General features: G+C 42.6%; 1 protein-coding gene across 11 annotated transcripts in view; it reads right to left on the bottom strand.

Annotated features, from left to right (window-relative positions):
* The window catches only part of PALM2AKAP2 (PALM2 and AKAP2 fusion), a 504,955-nt gene that overhangs the window by 186,892 nt on the left and 297,040 nt on the right, over window positions 1–21,023 (bottom strand). For 7 of the 11 annotated variants that reach the window (XM_053204813.1, XM_027034800.2, XM_027034804.2 and 4 more), the window contains 3 exons: window positions 20,953–20,974; window positions 15,277–15,378; window positions 4,347–5,042 (listed from right to left, as the gene is read on the bottom strand). In XM_053204813.1, coding sequence (XP_053060788.1) covers window positions 4,347–5,042; window positions 15,277–15,378; window positions 20,953–20,974 — 820 coding nt within the window. The remainder of the gene's footprint in view (window positions 1–4,346; window positions 5,043–15,276; window positions 15,379–20,952; window positions 20,975–21,023) is intronic. The other 4 variants (XM_053204816.1, XM_027034805.2, XM_027034803.2 and 1 more) reach the window with 3 other exon arrangements.

A 21,023-nucleotide genomic window follows, 5' to 3' on the forward strand; every position in this document is an offset into this window, starting at 1 on the left:
CCTGGTAAGACCAGAAGAAGGCTATACGATGAGTAAGTTGGCAGCAAGGATCAAAGATCTCATCTGGCTCATTTCCTGGAGCTGCTTGTGATAGATACCATAGCTGTGTTACCTGCCGGGTTGTACTATCCAATAGGACAAAGGAAACTCTCGGGTTCTATCCTAATTAGTGGAATTCCGTACGCCTTGACACATAGTAAATTGAGGAGCTGCTAAAAGGTTGCATATTCACAGCGTTTCAAAACTTACTTGTGGTTTGAATAACTGGATGTGCGTGTTGCAAAAATAGAACTTAAAACTGCTTGCCTTGGAATGGTTTTTGTTGTAAACAAATCACATTTTGGGAGATGAGACTATTCCCACCAGGAATGGGCCCTTCGGTGAGTTAAACCTCAGTGACAAGAGAGATGGCTGAACAACAGAAAGTCCCCCGTGAGAATTTTGTCCCCGTTTATCTGTGTTTTAAATTGACAGGGTTAATGCCTTTAAAAAGGAGGAACTTGTTTAGTGGTTCAATCTTGCCTCTGTCACCATATTCCCTTCCTCCTCTTTTGCTAAGCATTAGTTACCAGCATTAAATGAATGGTCATTTCAAAGGTGTTGCATGCTCCCTTGAAATGAAATTCTGCAAGAAGCAAAGAGAAATAAACTGTTTTCATGCTTGGCCTCCACATTTTGCTCCGGAGATGATATTGCATCTCTGTGTTTTCCCCTTTTATGAAAACTTGACCCTAACAGTAAGACATTCTACTTGTATGTAGGAAAAATACCTTTACCACCAGGAAGTAAAATGGAGTTGGTGGGAATTTAAAGCAGATACCTGTGTAGTAACAGCTCAAAAAGGAGTCAAATCAAATGAACTCTAGAATTTGTTTGAGTTTCCTGAAAGGCTTTGAATATTTTTAGGTTGCTCAGAAGGCTTAAGGAAACCATGCTTTGGATTTGGCCAGACAGGAATCCCCTCATCCTTTCTCCTCCCAGTACCAAGTTATATCACTGGACACTGGCCAATCACTGTTAGAGGCAATTAATTTTGTTTACGGAAAGAATTAATAGAATTATGGGTAAAAGAGGTACAAGGTAAAAAAAAAAAATTCCCCTTAGTTTGTCCTATTGTACATCAAAGAAAACGGAGTCAAGGATATATAAGTCATCAAGATTTTTTGGGATATGTAAGGTTAAACTTTACCATTTTAACCATTAAAAGATCTTGAATTCAATGCATTGAAAATCTATTTATAACAAATGAAATACCCCTCCTTCCCCACTTTCTCCTCTTTCCATTTCAAGGGGAACCGATTATAAAATTTTAGAAGAAAATCCAACTAACCATTAGCTCAAAAAGATCATAGTTTGGCAGCTTCATTACTGATTCTCTAATTAGTCTTGCTATGTAAGTCAACACTTACATATTTTTGGAGGGTGTGATGCCATACATAATAAAGTTTTTACAGAGAATGATAGCAAGGAAGACAAAAATGTTCTCAATCACAACACTGAGGATATTTTCATTATGAAGGGTAGTTACTTGTTATTGTAGGTGAGATTATAGGTCTCATCCCATAAAAGCACTGGCTGAGCCTGAGTCCTCCGTTTTTATAGGAAAATGATACAAAATATGCAAACATATGCCATATTCAAACAAACCATTTACTATGGCCACATATCATTTTAATAAAAGTGACATGTCTTACTTTAAACGATTAAATGATAGGCTTTAATAGTAAAAGTATAGACAGACGTCTAATTCATATAATTTGCTAATCCCTATAATAATAATTGATGAATGAAAGTGCAGATTATCATTGGTCTTTTAGATCTCATGTGTAGGGTTGTGGTGAGAGGGGCAGATCATTTTCTTCACCAGGAACTAGCTCACTATGGAAGGACGGGTAGGTCATTTCTGGGAATTCTCTGTCCTCGAAGAAGGACTGTTTCTCAAACAGCAAGCTCACGGGTTCTAAATTCTACCATTGTACTCACTAACTGTGCTTTTAAAAACTTCTATAGAATAGTTTTAATCCCTAAGTGAGTAAAAAAAGATAAGCTATGGTCAACTTTTAGGTTGTTTCTTTATTAAATAAATTATTAAAATAATAGATTGTCCAAACATTCAGACTGTTTTCTTTTTCTATGTCAATAGGTTTATCTGGCAGGTCATGTTCTTTAACATCTAAATAACGTGTACGTGACCACTGACTGAGGAGCGTGAAGCTGAGTGGGGAGATTTCTAGGCAGTAAAACCAGATGTATTCCTAGGTAAGACAGCAGCTTTATACCACTGCAGCTGCTTCAGTGAACCTGAGATTATTTAGAGGGAACCCCCTCAACTATTCCAAAGCAAGCCACTGATGGAATCATCTTAGAAAGCAGAATTTAGCTCCTTCAGTTGTCCCTTCTTGAACTCTTTTGTTTGCTTGTTTACATAGTGGTGATAAAGTGACTCACTTTGTGCTAATTAAAATATAACTATTTGATAAAAATTAACTTTTAACTAAAGTGTCATTTTTTCCCCTGTCCATTGGAATAAATAGAATGTTAAGCCCAGAAATTTAAAATAATAATAGAGTTAGCACTGAGAAAGCTATTTAGAACAAATTTAGCTGGTTCTATTAAGAAATTCTCTCAAGATGACCTTATTTTTTTCTCATCGACTTTCCACAGAAGTTAGCCTTGATGTCGTATGACTTACTGTATGTTTTTAAAAACTATGTTCTACGGAACATAGATAAATTTTGTGAACGATTCACAACAATGCCATGAACACTTGGGCAAATATCTTCAAGTTGCGATATCTCTGTTATTAAAATCATTTAAAATTTTACATCTTTGTTTTATTACTGTATTATTATTTTACTAAATTGCTTCCCTTTGGTTTTACTAACCCATGTGGTTGTTTGCTTTGGGAGAATGCTAAGAATTTATTTAAAGAACTGTTCATTGTGTTCTAGAAAAAAAGAAACAAAAAAAAAAACCCTCATCTTTGATGTTCCGAAATCCCCAAAAGTTTAAGAAACATGCCTTAATAGGCAGCTCAGCTATGTGCCACTCAATTGGTACTTGCAGAATGAGTTTAGGTGCTTAACGTGGAGAAGACAGGTCTTTGTTAAACATTTTTTTACATTCTCAAGTTTGTTTTGAGGGCTGGCTAGACCTCCACGGTGACGTCACGGGAAACATTCTCTTTCTCATGGGGACAGAAAGAAAAGAGTCCAGAAGTAAGGCTCTGTAATCAAGCGGGTGGGTGAGATGAACAGGTAAATTCAGTTCCAGCACCGTCCGTCCACAATGAAGTGGAAACATGGCAGTGACCACTGTAGGTCAGAAAGACTGGTTTAGAAATAGGGTCACTGCAGAGATACTCCTCAAAATGATCCCTTCGTCGAAAATACATTAACATGATCAGAAAATATCCGTGAAAAAGAAAACAATATAAAAATTGACTTTTTTTTTGAGACAATAGAAGCAAGGCTCATGGATATGCCTAAGTTTAGAGATCACTACTAATGCTCAAAACAATGTCTGTTTCATGTCCTTAGAAAATTAAAAACGGTGCTTCATATATAAAGGGTCCATCAGTTAAGCCGCAGAAAGAGGCAGCTGCCGATGGGCAGTTACGGAATCAGTCCCTACATTTCAGCCGTGACAAAGCACTGGGTTCTTTTCTTTGCCATCAACTTCATTTCAGTTTTAATAGAAGGAAAGCCATAGATGCACAATACTGTAATCTGGAAGCTTATGTAAGGCAGCAAAAAGCATCACCCTAGATTGAACAGACTAAGTAAGGTCCACTTTTGGCCACACTAGCTACCAGCTAGAGCCAACAGCATTTTGCCACACGAGATATAAAAGCAAAGATCCACAGCAAGGGAGGCAAGGGAGAAGTCAGCGACGTGGTGACGTGTGACTACATTATAGGAACACGCTACAAAATGAAACCCCCGGTACCACTGGGTTCAATTCCAGTCAAGTGAATTAAGGCTACTAGATAACTGGCTGATGTGAAGAGTCCATTCCAATCGAGCAGTAAGAAATCGATTCACTCTCGAAGACACAAGGAAAGGTTTAGAGGAAAAGCAAGTTCTTGGAAACAATGAAGCAAACACATGCACGCTGTCTCTCAGGTGAGGAAACTGGAGAAAAATGAGAGGGGAAAAATAAGAAAGATCAAAGCAATCCAACTGCAAGGCAAGGCAGGTGTTTGCTTCCAGTTCACAGTATTGCAGTTAGTGGTACAGTGAGGTCTACGTAAGTGGTGGAGAGCACAGAGGCTGCCCAGAAGAAAAGGGAAGAAAGAAGTGGTCACATGACAACACAGCATTGACAGCGCTTTTTCTTTTGGGTACCTGGGGCTGGCTCTGTGGCCAGGCTCTCTTCCTTCCCTTCTGGGGATGAGGGCTCTGTGGTATCTGAGATTGGCCTCCCGGACACAAGCTCTGCCGCATTCCCATCGATAGTGGACACGTCCGTCACGGTCTTCTCCCTCAATGACTTCTCATCGTCTTCATCAATGAGGACCAATTCAGCCTTGATGGTTTCATCATAGCCTAGCACCTTCTTAGTCTCCTCTTCATCCTCAATATTTTGGTAGCCCATGAAAATCATGGTGACTGGCTGATCCAAGTTTGCCTCTGGCCCTTCCATGCTGGGAGCTGGGGCCTGCTGCCCTGGGGTCCCGGAAGAATGATCTTTCCTAGACTTATGTACCATTTCTAACTTGGCTTCTTTGCAGAGCATGTGTTCCTTAGGGTGGCTGAGGCTCCCGTCCGCAATCACAGTTCTTTCTGACACGTGCCCTCCTCTGAAGCTTGATTGTCCCGCCTTCTGAATAAGCTCTTCTACATCCTTTGAGCTTAATCTGTGCACTCCATTTTCTACTACAGTGCCTCCTGAGTGCACCTCATACACTACTTTGGTACCGTCATCATAGACTTTGACTCCTCTCTGATGGACCCCCTCTGGGCCAATGGTGGATGTAGAGAGAATCTTGGTCTCTCCTGTTTGTTTGTCTTTCTCCACATTAATTTCCATGGCGTACACAGCTTGAATGAAAACAAGAGAAAGGAAGTGCATGTTACAACAAAAAAAGCCAGTGAATGGTTAATTGCCAAACAGACAAAAAAAAAAGGTTTTGTGCCCTTTCTAGTCTAACTGCCAAGCATCTTGAGTGTTAGAGTTGAGTGCACATTGTGGACAGAGGTGGTTATATATGTATTTGAACACAGAAGCTTAATACACTGGGAAGCCAGGTGTACAGAGTTACTATATCTCAGTGGCACTTATACTTTTAAGGAAGACCTACTAAAATAAGACCACAAGCGACTGTTTGGATCCAACGTAATGAATTACAGGGAGGCTGGTGACATGCAAGTTTACCTTGATTGAGACCTTACCCTTATCTTATAGGCAATTTTATAGGCCCTGGTTATGAAATACCATAATTCCAAAACCTTGAATCTTTTTCCAATTCTTTCCCCAAGCACTCTACTGTTGTTTTTTTTCCTGCATTTCCTCTTAGTGTTAATGGAGAATAAGAATATGCAAAGGATTTTGCAGGTGGGACCTGGCTATCCTCCACTGTTCGGTAAAACAGGGCGTGTGCGGGAACTGAAGTGACAAAAGCAGTCAGATTCCATGCTCTGAGTACTTCAATCGCTTAGCTAGGTTTCTGAAACAAGAACCAGAAAAAGAACAAGACAGAGGTAGTGTCATCCTGTGACACTGGAACTTGGGGACAATGACTACAGAAGGCCCCTTCTTCTGCCGTGTGCACAGCACACAAGCCAGGTCCTCGTGATTCTGCCCCATCCATCAACTTCTTTCTCTTTTACTGCCACTACTCAATCTGAGACACCACTTCTGCTCCCCTAGATTACTGGAAGGGCATGCTACCCGCTCTTCCCAATCAGACTAGCCCCTCTCCAGCTCATCCGAAATCCTGCTGCCTATCTGGGGCTCCTAAGGACATGCTCTTCCCTGTTCTAGTCTTGTGTGACACTCCATATTTTCAAATCTGTTACACAGAGGCACACATTCTGTGGCCAGAGGCACACATTCTGGATGCCAGGGAACTGACCATTGGTCCCATAAGGCCAACTGTCCCCAGGCACCCTTTCCCTGGATGACCCATGGATACATCAGCCTCCACAGCTTCAAAACTGAATCCACCTTCTCTGAAAACTCCTCCATAGCCTTGGTTTTACATAACACCAGCACCATACAGTATCTCAAGTGAGAAGCCTCAGAATCACACCTGATTTGTCCTTTTCTTCCTAATTTCTTCCATAGCCAAACAATTGTTGTGAGAAATTAATTGCATTTCATACTTCTCCCCTTGTACCTCCTCACCACTGCCTCTATTACCACTGCCTCAGATCAGGCCCCCTTCTGCTCTCTGCATGACAGCTGTGCCCAAGTTCACCTGTCACTTCTCATAGCAGGGGGCAGAAGGGGCCCAAGGTTTGTTTCTGTATGTCCAGAGGAGCAAAGAATGGTTTTATATTTTTAAAATATTATTAAAAGAAAAGAAAGGAAGGAAGGAAGGAAGGAAGGAAGGAAGGAAGGAAGGAAGGAAGGAAGGAAGGAAGGAAGGAAAGTAAAAAAGAAAGAAAGTAAAGAAAGAAAAGAATGTAAAGAAAAAAAGAATTTAAGAAAGAGAAAAGGAAAAAAAGGGAAAAAAAAGAATATGTGCTCCACAACACCTAAAATATTTATAATCAGGCCATTTATAGAAAAAATCTGCCAACCCTGCTAGCCTATACTCCATTCTGCCCATAGCACCCTCTCCACAAACCCTGTGTTGGTTCCTTGTGTCTTTATAGGATAAATGCCAAATGCCTTAGCTTGGCATATAATTCCCCTTGGAATTTGTCTGCAACTTCCTTTCAAGGCTTGCCTCACAGCCCCTCTCATTCCATGTACACCCCGGCCACAGCAAACTCACTATTCCCAGAATTTAATATCCTTCCCTGCCTGCTGTCTCCCTGCCCAGCCTGCCTTTCCCATGTGGCATCTCTGCTTATGAGTCCTTACCTCTTTCAGAATAACTATAAGCTCCCCAACTATGTTAAGAAGATCCAAATGATCTTTTCAACTGCATGTTCAATGGCTCCCTTTTCCTCTAGCATAATCTAGTAACTGGTGTTACCATCCCACACCTCAACTCTTCCTGCTTTTAAGATTCCCTTCTTTTGAAACGTCCTTCTTTTAAGTTTCTATACATCCAAATACGACCCATCCATCAATGCCCAGTCAGCTGCCTCCTCTTCCAGAAGGTTTCTTTGACTCTTCCATCTCTAAGGCATCCCTTTCTCTTTTTTTAACTTAGTTTTTTTCAGTAATCTCTACCCCCAACATGGGGTACGAACTCACAATCCCCAGATCAAGAGTCTCACACTCTTGCAACTGAGTCAGCCACTGCCCCCTCTCGCTCTTCTTAAGAGTCTCTGAACATTTCTAAACCTCTCTGAAGGTGCTTCACACTTTCCACTCAGTAGTATAATTATTTGTGGGAATGTTTTATTAGCTCCATAGAGTTTTAGGATCACTAAAGGCTAGTGTTTTGCCTGACGTCTTTCTATGATTCCCCCCTCCCCACCAGCACCTACCTTGAAGTCTTTTGTATAGAAGGTACCCGATATACACACCTGTGAAACAAACACTACTAATTGAAAAGTCTACTTTGGTTGCCTTAATCTAGTCACAAATACTTTGTATAACACGACACCCATGAAAAGGTACACACAGTAATTAATGTTTGAACTGGTTAAGAAAATAGCAACGATACTGTTCCATCTGCTTGGGTAATAAGATACAGTCTGTTCACAGTTCACACTTAACTAAAAAGATTGTGAAGTCAGATCCAATGCTTGATTTTCATCATGTCCATTTTGAAAGTTTCACTTATTCAGCACAAAGATCTTGAGTTTCCTTCAGTGACACAGTGAGAGGCCAACCGATCTTTGTCATTTCAGAAGCACATGGGCTCACACAATGATGGTGATGTCAAGAGAAATATTTGTCTCAGTTATTTCCTGATTTTCCACAAAGCGTGTCACCAGAGAAACAGAATAGGCATTTAAAATTCTGCACGGACTCCAAAGCCTCTTCTTTAAATATTACACTTATAATTTAAAAAGCACCATTTTGGGTTATTATGTCCTATTACTATTAAAACACTCACGGGACATATTTGTAAATAAGGATGGTACTAATGATTGCCAGTTATAGGTACAATATCTAATTATCCATCCAGTAATATGTGAACAAAATGACACCTTGATCTGTAATCAGTACAGAATATGGAACAAAACATTTTCATATCCACATGTGATTGGATACAAATTATTAACATGGGAATCTTTAGAGATGTCTTTCTTCTTTTGCCCACCAATGAGAATGCTGTCATTGTTGGTCCAATCTTCCTCTCTCCGTCATCTTAACCCCCAACCCTCATTTTGTCTTTGCCTGTTCCTGGATTCAAAGACTGGACAGAAAAGACGATGAGGAGAAGTTCTGTGCTCGAACAGCTAAGTAGACACACACACAATAGAGTTGAGAAAGAAGGAATTCAGAAGGAGAGCTCATAAAAGCTGTGTGCAATATGGATGGAGAGGGAACATTTTTGTGGCAGTGGAGGGGATGTACAGAGGAAAGAAAAGGAAACGTAAGAAATGCTTCCAGTGGGGATATGAATTGGATTCCTTTTCACATCCTTCAGGAAAAACAGGTAAAGAACAGAATTTCTCTTTAGTTTTGTTCTAGTTTTGTCTTGTGCTTGTTCTTGTTCTTGTTCTTGTGTGTGATTTTAAACTGTATTTTGTTAAATGTGTTGTGGCCCTGGGACTGAACCACGTGTGGCATGGTTTCATTAGGGTTACATATTCATATCTACATTTTCATGTTGTACACTGTTCTTGCAATATCTCTAGAATATGGGGGTAGAACATCTGAAGACATTTTGCTCATAAAATAAACCTAAGTATGTTATGCCATAAAATACAATATCCATCCATATTTCCTCCCTCAGATAAAACAAGGCTTCAAAAGAAACAGATTTTTAGCAGGTTTTGTCAGGGTCCAGCCTCACATGCTTTGATTCCATCTCTCTCCTCTTAGGATGGGATACTTAGGTGAGCACTTTGAGAAGCTCTTGCTTCACACAAAGGCTTTGACTTCATGGATACCCATATGAGAATATTATCAGACATTCAGAAAACCACACAGGAGGCATGAACGTTTATCTTAAACGTGCTGTTGATGAGCAAGCATTGTTATTTTGCTCTAGTTCTCAGCTAATAATATTTCAAATGTGAACCAGGGTGGATATGAACCAGTAGGAAAATGAGACTTACATGTTAAATTTGACCATTTTATTTTCGATGCCATGCACACAATTTAAACAACTCTCCCGCTTGTTACTGCCGAGTCGTGTTTACCAGAGGTCTCTCAATTACGTCATGCTCTCATGTCTAACCACAAAAAATACCCCCTGCTCTTCCCTACTCTTCCCTCCTCTTCCCTCAAGCTTCCCCCATGCCACAGGGGTAACAGGACAATCTGTGTAGTGACGAGGGCCCAGTGCTCAGCTTATTGAAAAAAAAAAAAAAAGGAAGGGGTGCTGCTGAGGGGCGGAGGCTTTCTGGGAAGCCCCTGAAAGAGATTTTGAGAGAGCCCCATGGACATACAAGAAAGTATGTGAAGAAAAGCTCTCTGAAATTTCCTGGAGGAGGGTTCTGGAGAGAAAAAAGAAAGGAGACAGTCTGATGGTAGTTCCAGTGATAGGAGGACTGAAATCTGGAAGTATGTTTTTACAAAATGATAGATTTAATTGCTGATTTCCCAACATGACATACTGATGACAATAAGGTTGGAGGGTTTAAAGCATTTGTGCGATTCTTTCCAAGAACCTAGACAGGGGAGTGAGTAGATACTCATTTTGTCAGTGAAGAATAAGAACCAAAGCAGTGACTTTCTGCAAAGGGATACAAGTGAATGATGGAATGGCACTTTGATGTTGGCTTTACTAGGTTCTTGCTCCCCCATGGCCCTCTGGTCAATAAGGAGAATCTTGAAGAGGCAGAGGTGGTCTAACGGGGGTTGATAATACTAGACTCCAGGTGCTGAAAACAGCCAGGTGTGGACTAGAAGGGAGGCCCCTGGGAAAGATACCTGCCAAAAAACCAGGGTGAGGGTGGGCTGTGAAGCTGTTCTGGTCTGGCATGCCGCGGAGCCCAAAGACATGGGTCTGGGAAGCAGAGAATGCTTGATTCCAGTTCAAACTTATTCCCATGGCTCTATGTACTCTTTTGTTCCTAGTTACCATTAGCTTTGGTAAAGAGAAGGCAGCTCTAAAGACTATAAGGAGCCTAGGGAAAAGGAAACAAGAACACCCAACACAAGTGACGTGTGGCTGACCAATCACATGACTCCATTTCAGAAACAAGCCAAGAGCATACCAAACAAGATAGTGTGTTCCATGAGGACGGAAAACTCAATCATGTCACATCCCTTGACTCATCAGGGTTCTCCCAGCTCACTTGTTTGACCCACTGTGATCAGTGGGAGGAGGTAGAAGGCCGAAGGTCCACATGTAAAGTATAAAATGACACCGCCTACTGTCATTAGTCAGTAAGATGGGAGGTATTGGGGAAAGGGAGGAAGACACTTGGTCTGAATTCCTATTGAGGTGACACCCTGTCTTTGGACCTCACTTTTCCCATTTGTACAATGAAGGATATCCAGCTTTGATATCCTGTGGCGCTGTAAACAGCCTGTGTGCCTTGTGACCCAATGATGTATAAAGTATGTTAGGAGGGCAACAGACAGCCAGATCATGACTGTTACCCAGAAGTGAACATCCAGTAGCTGACATCGCACTGGGAATGTAGAAGAGAAACGGTGCACATGCTTGGCTTATTGAGTGAAGCACATACATGCAATCTTTTCCTGCTGGCCTATGAGTACGCATATACATATATGCTCGTACCTTCTCTTGAGGATGGAAATACAAAACTGGCTATCATAATGGCAAAATAACAGTGAAAGTGAGGAAACTGATTCAGAGTGGATTTTCCCTCTCATCCCAACACTTAGGCAATCTCTAACTTCAAAAACCAGTAATCAAAAATTTCTTGGAATAATTGTTTTCCCAGGATACCTTAGTATCAACAAAAGTAAGTCAGCAAAGTTGTGATATCATGGATAACAAGAGCAAAAGCCAATTTCCTATATCTGATTTTGCTCCTATCTTCTTGGTCAAGAAGGACGGTTTTCAGTCCAAAAAGTGCCAGAAAGAATACCACTAAGAGAGAAATGAAACCCAGATGAGTGGAGAAGATTGGAAAAAAATAAAGCACCTAGGGATATAAATGCGTTCAGTGCTTCAGACCCAGGGATCAGTTCCCTTATCGATAAATGTGTCTTAAGAATCTTACACACTGGGGCGGGGGCAGGGGCGGGGGGTGCGCCTGGGTGGCTCAGTGGGTTAAACATCCGACTCTTGGTTTAGGCTCAGGTCATGATCTCATGGTTTGTAAATTCAAGTCCCACATTAGGCTCCGTGCTGACAGTACAGAGCCTGCTTGGGATTCTCTCTCTCCCTCTGTCTCTCTGCTCCTGCCTGCCCCCCCCCCCCATCCCCGCTTGCTCTCTCTGTCGCTCTCTAAAAATTAAATAAACTTAAAAAAAAAAAAGAATCTTATACACTGGGAAAGGTGTGGAGGCAGACATCCAAAGTTCTGATTTTAAAAAATAGAAGGAAGGAATTACATAAACTATGTAGCAGTAGCTTGAGATCATGGCTGGCTAAATTCTGAAGTTCATTTTCAAAGAGCAGAGACCACCAAGAACCAGGGAGGATTCATCAGGCAGAAGGTATACAGATTAATCTCATTTTCTTTTTGTTCCAGTTCTTTATAGACAATTTAGGCAAAGCCAGAGACACAGCACATCTGGATCATCATCAAGTCCCTTATATTCCTGTGAAAAAGACAGAAATATGTGCCTTTGGGTGTCAAGACAATTGCCAGAACTTGTTACTCATTAAATGATCATGCCCCATACATGTCTACTTAGGGTTCTCAAGGGCCAGGAGACCCCAACAGTATGTCACAGGCCTCTGACTTTGGATCCAATTGTGCAATGTTTTCATCAACGCGATGATGAAAAATAATGGAAGCTTACTTTTCAGATCTGAGATGATACCAAATACAGAAGAAAAGCAAGGTTGTGAGGTGCTAAAATCAATAGCTGTGAAGACCCCAACAACAGAGAAGATCTATTTTTAAAACTGTTAAACCCTTTATTCAGATGGAAATCTAATATAGAAATACAATATAAACCCAAGGACAGAGGAGCTGCTGTGTCTGAAATGGGAGAGAACACCTGAGCCCTGACTCTCAAATCCCCTTACACCATTCCCTCCTCTACTTTTCAAGAAGGCTCCTCAGTGACCCCCCAAGGGGCTCCTGACACTTACATGGGGCAATCTAACATGAAGAAATTTAACAATCACATCAAATCTACAAAGGGCAGATAGCTCATCCTTACTTTTGCCTTTTGAGATAATGAAATAAAGAACTTTGTAGGTTCTCTGAGCAGGTGAAGCCATATGTGCACAATTAGGGAAACAGACTACGTGTTTCAACGGCAATGATTCTGGAACTACGACTACACAGGATAAAGGGAATGAGGATGAGCAGTGGCACATGTCAAACGACTCTGAGGCTTTACTTTAGAACCTGAACCTGAAAGGCTATGGCACCAGCGAAGTGAGTCATATGGTCTGTGGCTTCACGTTCTGGGCTGGGGGGAGATCAGCCCAGCCAAGAGTGCATGGAGCAGCTCTGAGCACTGCAGCTCAGGAAGATTAGAGACAAAGTGAGGAGTGTTCAGAGGGGAGGGACAAGGATGGCGGAGGGTGTCAAGGGCATGTAGAGTGGGGATCTGGGAAAGACCAGAAAATGACAGTCATTTTCAAATAGTTAAAGGGAAATCAACTTGGGTTTGTTCTGAGTGGCTCCAGGTGGCAGGATAAGGACCAACGGGGGGAGATGGAGGCAGACGAATGATAGCTCCATCAGAGGAAGGACTTCCCCAGGGTCAGAACCAATTAGAATGAGCTGCCTGGAGGGACACTAAGCTCCAATAACAGAGGTGTGTGACTGTGTCTGAGGACCCTCTTTGGAGGGCGGCTATACCCTGGCTTCCATGTTTGACTGGAATAGACGCCACCTAATTCTAAAAGCAATGATGCTAAATAAATCCCCATTTATACACAATCCTGAACTTCCCAAACTCCAAACGACCAGAATATTGAGTAATGACAAGTGACATATATTAAAATGGCCCCAAGATTATGCAAAGTTTCCAAAAGGATGTTCATAAAGCAAGATGGATCATATCTAGGAAAAAGAATTCTAGTGGTGAGTGCCATTATTTGGTATGCTATCCATGCTCTGTATCGTCACTATTGGCCATAAATGATCATGAATCTAGACACTCCATTCCAAAAGCAGTCTAGACAAAGGAATTAACCACATCAAATGCGATTCCAGCCACAATTCTGCTCGTATATATTTCCACAGTTAGATATATCTATGCAAATTTGTTCTTCAGTAATAAACAAAAGTACACATAAACTTGTTTTTGAAGATTCTCATCACATAATACTTTTTTTGGGAAGTGCATTTGCCATTGGATCACTATATTTCTGCAGCATCTTCAACTATGAAGGAAGTTAGGTTGTGATAGTACACGTAGCCCCACAGACCCAGCACTACAATCACATTAACATTTTACTCTTGCATATTACACTGTTTGACTATCAGTGCTACTCTTATCCCCCTTAAAAATTAGTTCTCACACACTGTCTCTACCCTCTCCCTGAGCTGATCCATTAGTTGGATCATATCACCTGTCCTGTGAGGTCCGGGAACATGTTGTGGAAAGGGGCTGGGAAGCTGTTTACCCACACTTATTGGGAACTATCAACAACCAAGGCTCCAATAACAAGCAGAAGGTATGTGACTGTTGAACAGTATTACCTTATCTGATCTCATAAGTGCTCCTTGGAGCATTTGAGAGTCTATGGCTTAAACTACTGCCAGTGATTCCTTTACAGCATGCCTGTAGGCGCAAGATCCAGTTTATCAGTCCAGGGACATGTGGACCTGGCCAGGGTTTGACCACACACCATTTAAGGTCCCACCCAACTCTACAACTCCGTAAGTCAGTATGTAAAACTGATATGCTAAGATGTTTATGGAGACATCCCACAGATATTTAATCAGTGCACAACTGCGTCAACACTTACTTGCCCTTTTATTTTATTTTTACATTAAAATAAGGAGGGAATATTTGCTTCACAAAATATTCAGATTGGCCCATATAAAAGATTTCTCTGGCTTAGAAGTCCATGATTATTTTGTTTCATGGAAAGTATCATTATAAGATTTATTTTAGAAATTAATTCACCTAGATTATGTAAAGCATAATTTCACATTCATATTTGAACTCATCCACATTGTCACTGACCTTGGCCATTTTTTCATTTAGCCCGCTGGCCCTCATTGCATTTCTGTGTAGAGTGAAAAGATTGGTATAGATTTATTTTTCATGTCCATCAGTTCTGATTTCTGAGGCACATTCACATTGGATAAGGCAAAACATAGCTCTCTATATACTTTGTACTCATAAATGTATTATTTTTTTAAATTCACCATTGTGAAAAACATTAGCAAGAAACATACGTTCTTTAAATTGCTACTTTTCCCCTAAGTATACCACAGTAGCTAAGAAATCATTGCAGAAATGGGGGACTTGGAAGTATATGTTTATAATATGCAAGCAGCTCTATTCCCAAAGGATTTGGCAACATACTCATATACTTTGAAGATAATTTCCACCCAGTTTCCACCATAGCTCCTTTGATCTTGTATGTTTCTGATATGGAAAATAAAACCCCCTGCAGGCAGAGTCCAGATCAACTTTGAGAATAAGGAGAGATACAAAGACCATGAGAGACAGACCACACTAAAGTTAGGGGGAAAATGCTCTATTATTTTCTCAATATTCCCTCCTATTCAGTCCTTAATTACGTATTAGGGCCTAGTTCCTGCACTTTGTGGCCACTGTAAACTCTATGTCTGAGGCTGGGCTGAGGACAAGGTCCCCTATGGGAGGATATCTGGACAACCCTTATTATTAAAGCTCAGAGAAATGCCAAGCCCCATGTCCAGTCCTGGCATCAAAACCAAATAGCTCCCCAGGACTTACCAGCTGCTCTGCTAGTCCCGTCCTGCCCAGGTGATGGTTCTGCTGTTCGTGAACAGAGGATTGGCAGGTCGGGGAGCTGGGAGGAAATGTAATTTACTGCATCTGGTAGCAGAGAACAGGGAATGCAATTAGGCACAGTGTCGGGAGGCCCAGTGGGTTCACTGCCGAGACAGCAGCTTGTCTGCCCTACATAATGGACCGCGGAGGCGGCCACTGAACGAGAGGATCAGGGTAAACAAAGACAAGCATTTGCTCAGTGACTGGTATTCAGCAGAGTAGCTGAGGTAGGAGGGATCCTGGCCAGAGAGCTCAAGCCCCAGGACTGCTCTATGTATTAAAAGATTCATCAGAAAGCTCTAGATTCTAAGAGTACAATGAGTTCAGGAGGGAAAAGGGGTTTGGCTAGTGAGAGCCATTATCGACTTGATAGAATTGACCAAACATGAGACATCAAACTAGAAATATGCCTTAAACAGTACTGAAAAATAGACTTGGGGCTCAATCCCTAAACTGCAAATGTAGTTTCTGGTGCCTGAATCATTCAGAAGACCTATTTTACAGACATAAAAAACAAACAAACAAACAAAACCCCAAAACTCTAGAATTTATCCTACAATTTCAATACTTCAGGTTATTGTTTCAGCCAGGAAACCCTGAGATTCCAAATAACAACAGCCAGTGAGTTCACCATTAGCCCAGTTGTAGGAAACATGGCCAAGAAAAGCAGGGAGACCAGCTCCAGTTGGGAAAATAGCTGGATAAGGCCATTTTGGGAGGTGAGACTCTGCGGAGTATGAACCTTAGCAGATGTGTCAAATCAGAGGAAAGCAGGAAACCACTGGGGGTGAAGGAGAAGAATTTGTGTATCTCCCAGAGAGAAGTGGGAAAGGGAAGGCAGAAACATTCTAGAGCACTGGGCTCTATATGATGTGATTCCTTCCTTGTGTCAGGACCATGTCCCAGAATCCTGGAATGCCAATTGCTCCTCAGGGGTCCCTCTGGCTGCTTACTGCACATCTTCACTGAATCTCTCCTAATCACCTCAGACTCAACATGTCCCAAACAGAACTCCCATCTGTGCTCATCTGCTGCTTTCCCTGTACTCTGTGTCTCAGCTTACTGGCACCACAATTCACCCAGGATCCTGGGCAGTGCCCTGAATGCTCCCTCTCAGTGCCCAGTCAGCCCCCTAGCCTCTACCTCCTTCACATCTCTTACATCCGTCCCATCCTCTGTATCCCCATTGATATTGCCTTTGTTCTGCCAGTTTTCATTTTTCCTTTTTAAATTGCATGCTGGAGAGAACCATGGACAGACACTAGATTAGGATGAGGATTAGGATTAGTTCAGTTCTGCACCAGCTAGACCATTTGCTGACTCGCATGTGAGTATCAACAATCCAGAATGTGCTGATATTGGACCATTATATTTTGAGGAACACACTCTGTGGGTAGAGGTGGGGTGGAGTTTCACTGAGGGAATGGGTTTTTCCATATCAACCATTTGGGGAGAAGGAATAGGACATCAGGAGTAGATGGGCAAGCCTTTCATCGTGGTGAGGTTCAAGTGACTATCCCTCCGTGGCCTTATGTGTGCTGGAGAGTGGGCCCTAGGTTGGGCACACATGGTTGAGGGTCCTCTGCTGCAAAGAAGGAAACTAGGCCTTTGGGGTGATGGAGGGGACTGGGAGACAGCCATGAGGCAGCCTGCGGGCATCCCCTGAAGATGGGCCTGGTTTGAGTCAAAGGTTCTGAGCGTGGCCACATGTCTGAGGTTGCACATGGTTCTCTATTATTCCTGAACTTAGGTTACTCTCATCCTGGGGAGTTGTGGGAAGAGTCTGGGCCCCAAACCAGCATGAGGCAGGACCAGAAGAGAGCAGAGGCTTCAGATAAGCTGATCTTGAGGGTATAGGGGTAGACTTCTGACAGTAGCCCAGGGAAAGATTAGAACAGCAGTGTGTGGCTAAAGGGGCAGTTTAGAGGACAAGAGATGACCAGAGAAGATTTGCAGAGTTTGTGAGTTTTCCTTGAGGATTTCCAGAAATCTGTGGATTGAGATCTCAGTAAATCTGACTTTCTGTAGTCAAATGAGATGAAGGGTCAAGCCATTAAGACCAGGTGAGGACCCACATACTGGTCACGTGTGTGTCTATACATTCTATGCTAAATACAGAGTTTCTGGGGCACCTCTGATACTGAAAGTTTTAGCATCCAGAAACTAAAGGCACTTGCAGGTAGGGCACCTGTATCAGAAAGAGCACAGGATTCCAGGGCTTGTGTCTTAGCCTCCACTGGAGGCAGCTCCTAGCCCCGAAGTGAGTGGGGGTGGAGTCACCTTTGCCCATTGTTCCCTGGCTACAAGCTTGAGAACTACAGCTCTTGGAGGGCTGGGGCCACACACTCCTGCTGAGATGAGGGAGTGAAGAGGAGTGGGGCATGAGAAGGAGAACAGGGCAGCCTGCTCAATACATCATTAAGTCATAAACCTGAAGCTATGTATCCAGGAGGTGGCTGATAGACCAACACAAGGAATAATTAACAGGGCCTCCAAAGCCTCCATGGGAAGAATTTTTTCACATAGCCTCAATCTGTAAACTGCCCTCTTCCTGCCAAGGTCAATGTGGTCCATCATCCGAGAAGGTAAAGAATGGCCATTACCACAGTAGAAATGTAAGATCAGTGCTTCTTATTAGTTCTGGCACTACTGAAATATTACTCTAGCTATGAAGAATATGAATAGCCAAAGCTAGAGAAAACTGATGAACACTCTCCTGAAAACATGATTTATGGGCACCTGAGGACACACTGAGATTTCCCAGCAATTGGTATAAAGGTGTTGATAGGGGGATGGCTTCCGGCCACCACAGACTTGGACAAGATGAAAACCTAAGAAGATCAGTATCATACAGCAAGGGCGGAAATAGGCCCAGGATACACATTTTCCTTTGCCAGTTCTGGCCCAGCTCCTCAGTGGGTAAATAATGGCTAGCACATGATACGTACTATACCCAAATTATAGTTATAGAAGACATTATGCCTATTTAAGGCGGTAACAACAAACCCACCCAACTGATGAAGACTCTGCTATATACTAAGTGTGCATACGGGGTGGGGAGGAAGTAAGGTGGGGGTCAGAACGTATGTGGCCAGGGAATTCTACTCAAGATTGGACTACATGTCTCTAGATTGCTAGGACTACCACACAATCCGAAGCCATTGGTGATCCACCAGTTCTGTACCCTTATTTCCTCTGACATGCTTAGGGTGACATGCTCAGGTGACCTGAGGGGGATCATGACACAGGCACACACCAGCAGCCATCTCCTTGGCACCTCATTAAACTAGGAATGCTTTTGCTGATTATCTGCAGCATGTTGTACAGTTATATAATCCTAGTTGGCCTTGGATTCCATAATCGGCATTTCAGAAGTAGGGTGTTTTTCTTAAGGCATTATTATTCTTAATAATTTTGTGTTAGTTCTTAGTAGTGACAGGTGGTTAATTCTAAGAGTGGTCTTGGCAATTTTGAAATCAAAGGGCCTTTGAAACCAAAGAATGATAAAATAATCAGACACTCCAGAGTCCCTCAACTGGACATGCTTCAGTTTTTACTCTCAGCCCACAGTGTGAGTTAAACATTGACCGCATTCTTGGAAGGATGTGTTCCCTCCTTCAAACTTCCTTCTTTGCCAGTAGATGTGGTACAACGGAAAGGTCCCCCCAGACTTAGTTATAACCAGAGATGGCAGGAATCATAATCCAGAATGACAGGTTAAGACCACAGAAACCTTTTCCTGGCCATTTCTTAGGATCCCTAAGATTTTTGCATCCTTGAGCCTGAGGTACCCCTGCCAAAAAGTGAGGGCAGAGTAATAATGGCAATTTTCTCTAGAGGCTCTTTTTAGTCATGATCAAGTTTCCTCCACCTCCATGAACCACTTAGGGGAATGGATGCAAATAGTGGGAAGTAATGGAGGAGGAAATGAAAGAAACTCAGGGTGAAAATGAAAGACAGAGTGGCAAGGGCTTATAACATGGCTTCAGTTTTGCTTGTTATCAAGTCATAGGCTATGAGGGTCTCCATGCGCCACACAGCCTTCCCAGAGACAAGACATTCAGGCTCTTTCCCTTCCCTAATTACAGAGATAAGTCTAGGAAAGGTCCCAGTTTGAGAAGGAAGAGAAAAAAAAAAAAGAAGTAAAAGCATGAAAGGTCAATGTGTACCTTCCAGTATGTAGGCGTCTGTGGGTCAATGCCCCACAGCCCCATTCCAGCCTGACATTTACTGCATTATTCTGATTATGCATGCTGCCTCAGGTCTCTCCTAGCACTAGGGAAGCTCACTATGCTTCCCATGAAGCCACCCTCAATTCGCCCAGAGACACATGGTCACCTCTTCAGTCCATGCTCTATCCCCAAAGCATAGAACAAGAACTCCAATTTGGCTACACCCTAGAGAAGGCTCTAGAATGTCAGAGGTCTTCCTCCTGGAGTCCCTGCTGGTTTGACCCAGGAACATGAGGTTTAATTTCCTACCTTCCCAAAGATCATCCAGGGGCCAAACATCCAGATTTCCTGCCTTTTATTTGCTAGAAACCACCACCCTCCCTGAATCAAATAAAATAACATAATACCTTTTTTTTTTGGCTAACGTCAGAACTATCCTTAGTGTAAATATCTTTGCTAATCTAGAAAAATACATTACCCATATCTGCATTTTAAAAATATTTTCCCTTATATTTGCAAATGACATGGGGAAAACACTGATGCTAACTCTTATTCTGGCTCCTGATCATCTTCATAGTTTAGAGGTGGGCTTTATCAGAACCAGGTGAGCAGATGGCATCCAATTCTTCTGACGAGTCCTGGCCTTTTAAAAGCAGGTCTAGCTGAGGGCCATAGTGAAAGTGGTAATGGAGTGGTTTTCATGAGCTTGTAGCTAAAGTTAGGGGAGCAAGGTGAAGAATGAAGCAACAACATTCAACCTTCACACAAGGTCAAGCATACAACCTCACGTTCATCCCCAAGGCCACAGGTAAGGACAGCGGAGGGCAGGGGCAAGGACGGGAAAGGAGGACAGAAGGAAGGCCTGCTCCTGCCAGGATGGGGTCAGGAAGCCAGGGCCCTGCTCCCACCCTTCATGTGCTCAAGGCCAGCTTAGGCCACAAAGGGAGGGATGTTCTGCCCAGCCTTGTTGCCCTGAAAGCCTGGAGGAATGCCAAGTTTTCCGATTCAAAGCAAAACCACAGGTCTTAGAAAGGTTTCCTAAACACCAGATGATGGCCTTCTGATGTGTGTTGTGACCTGGAGACCTAGCCACAAATGGGATCTTCCCTGCCTGGGACCTGGTCCCAATATTAGCACTCTTTGCTGAGCACCTTTTCAGAAAGGTCTAAGCAGTGAACCTTGAGGACCAAATGGGAAAGAGAAAGAGCCAGGCGAACTGTATAAAACTAGAAACACTGAGTCGAGAAACAGTCCTTGAAGAAGAGAGGCAGGCGAGTCTCAGGATGTGCACCTGCTCAGTGTCCTGTACAGAGTGCTGTTCCTTCCCTCTGGTGTCTTTACACGCCAACACATCGCATCTCCCAGTGAGCCCGTGTCCATGAAACCCACTAAGCTGAGTGGGATAAAATACTTCTACAGAGTGGGGGCAGAGAGCACTTACACTTACCTCCATCCGCATTGGAGAAGCTCTGTGGAAACAAAAACGGGGCAGAGCATCACCACACATGTGGGGAGACA

This window comes from Acinonyx jubatus, chromosome D4 (assembly GCF_027475565.1).
Source record: "Acinonyx jubatus isolate Ajub_Pintada_27869175 chromosome D4, VMU_Ajub_asm_v1.0, whole genome shotgun sequence".
NCBI lineage: Eukaryota > Metazoa > Chordata > Mammalia > Carnivora > Felidae > Acinonyx > Acinonyx jubatus.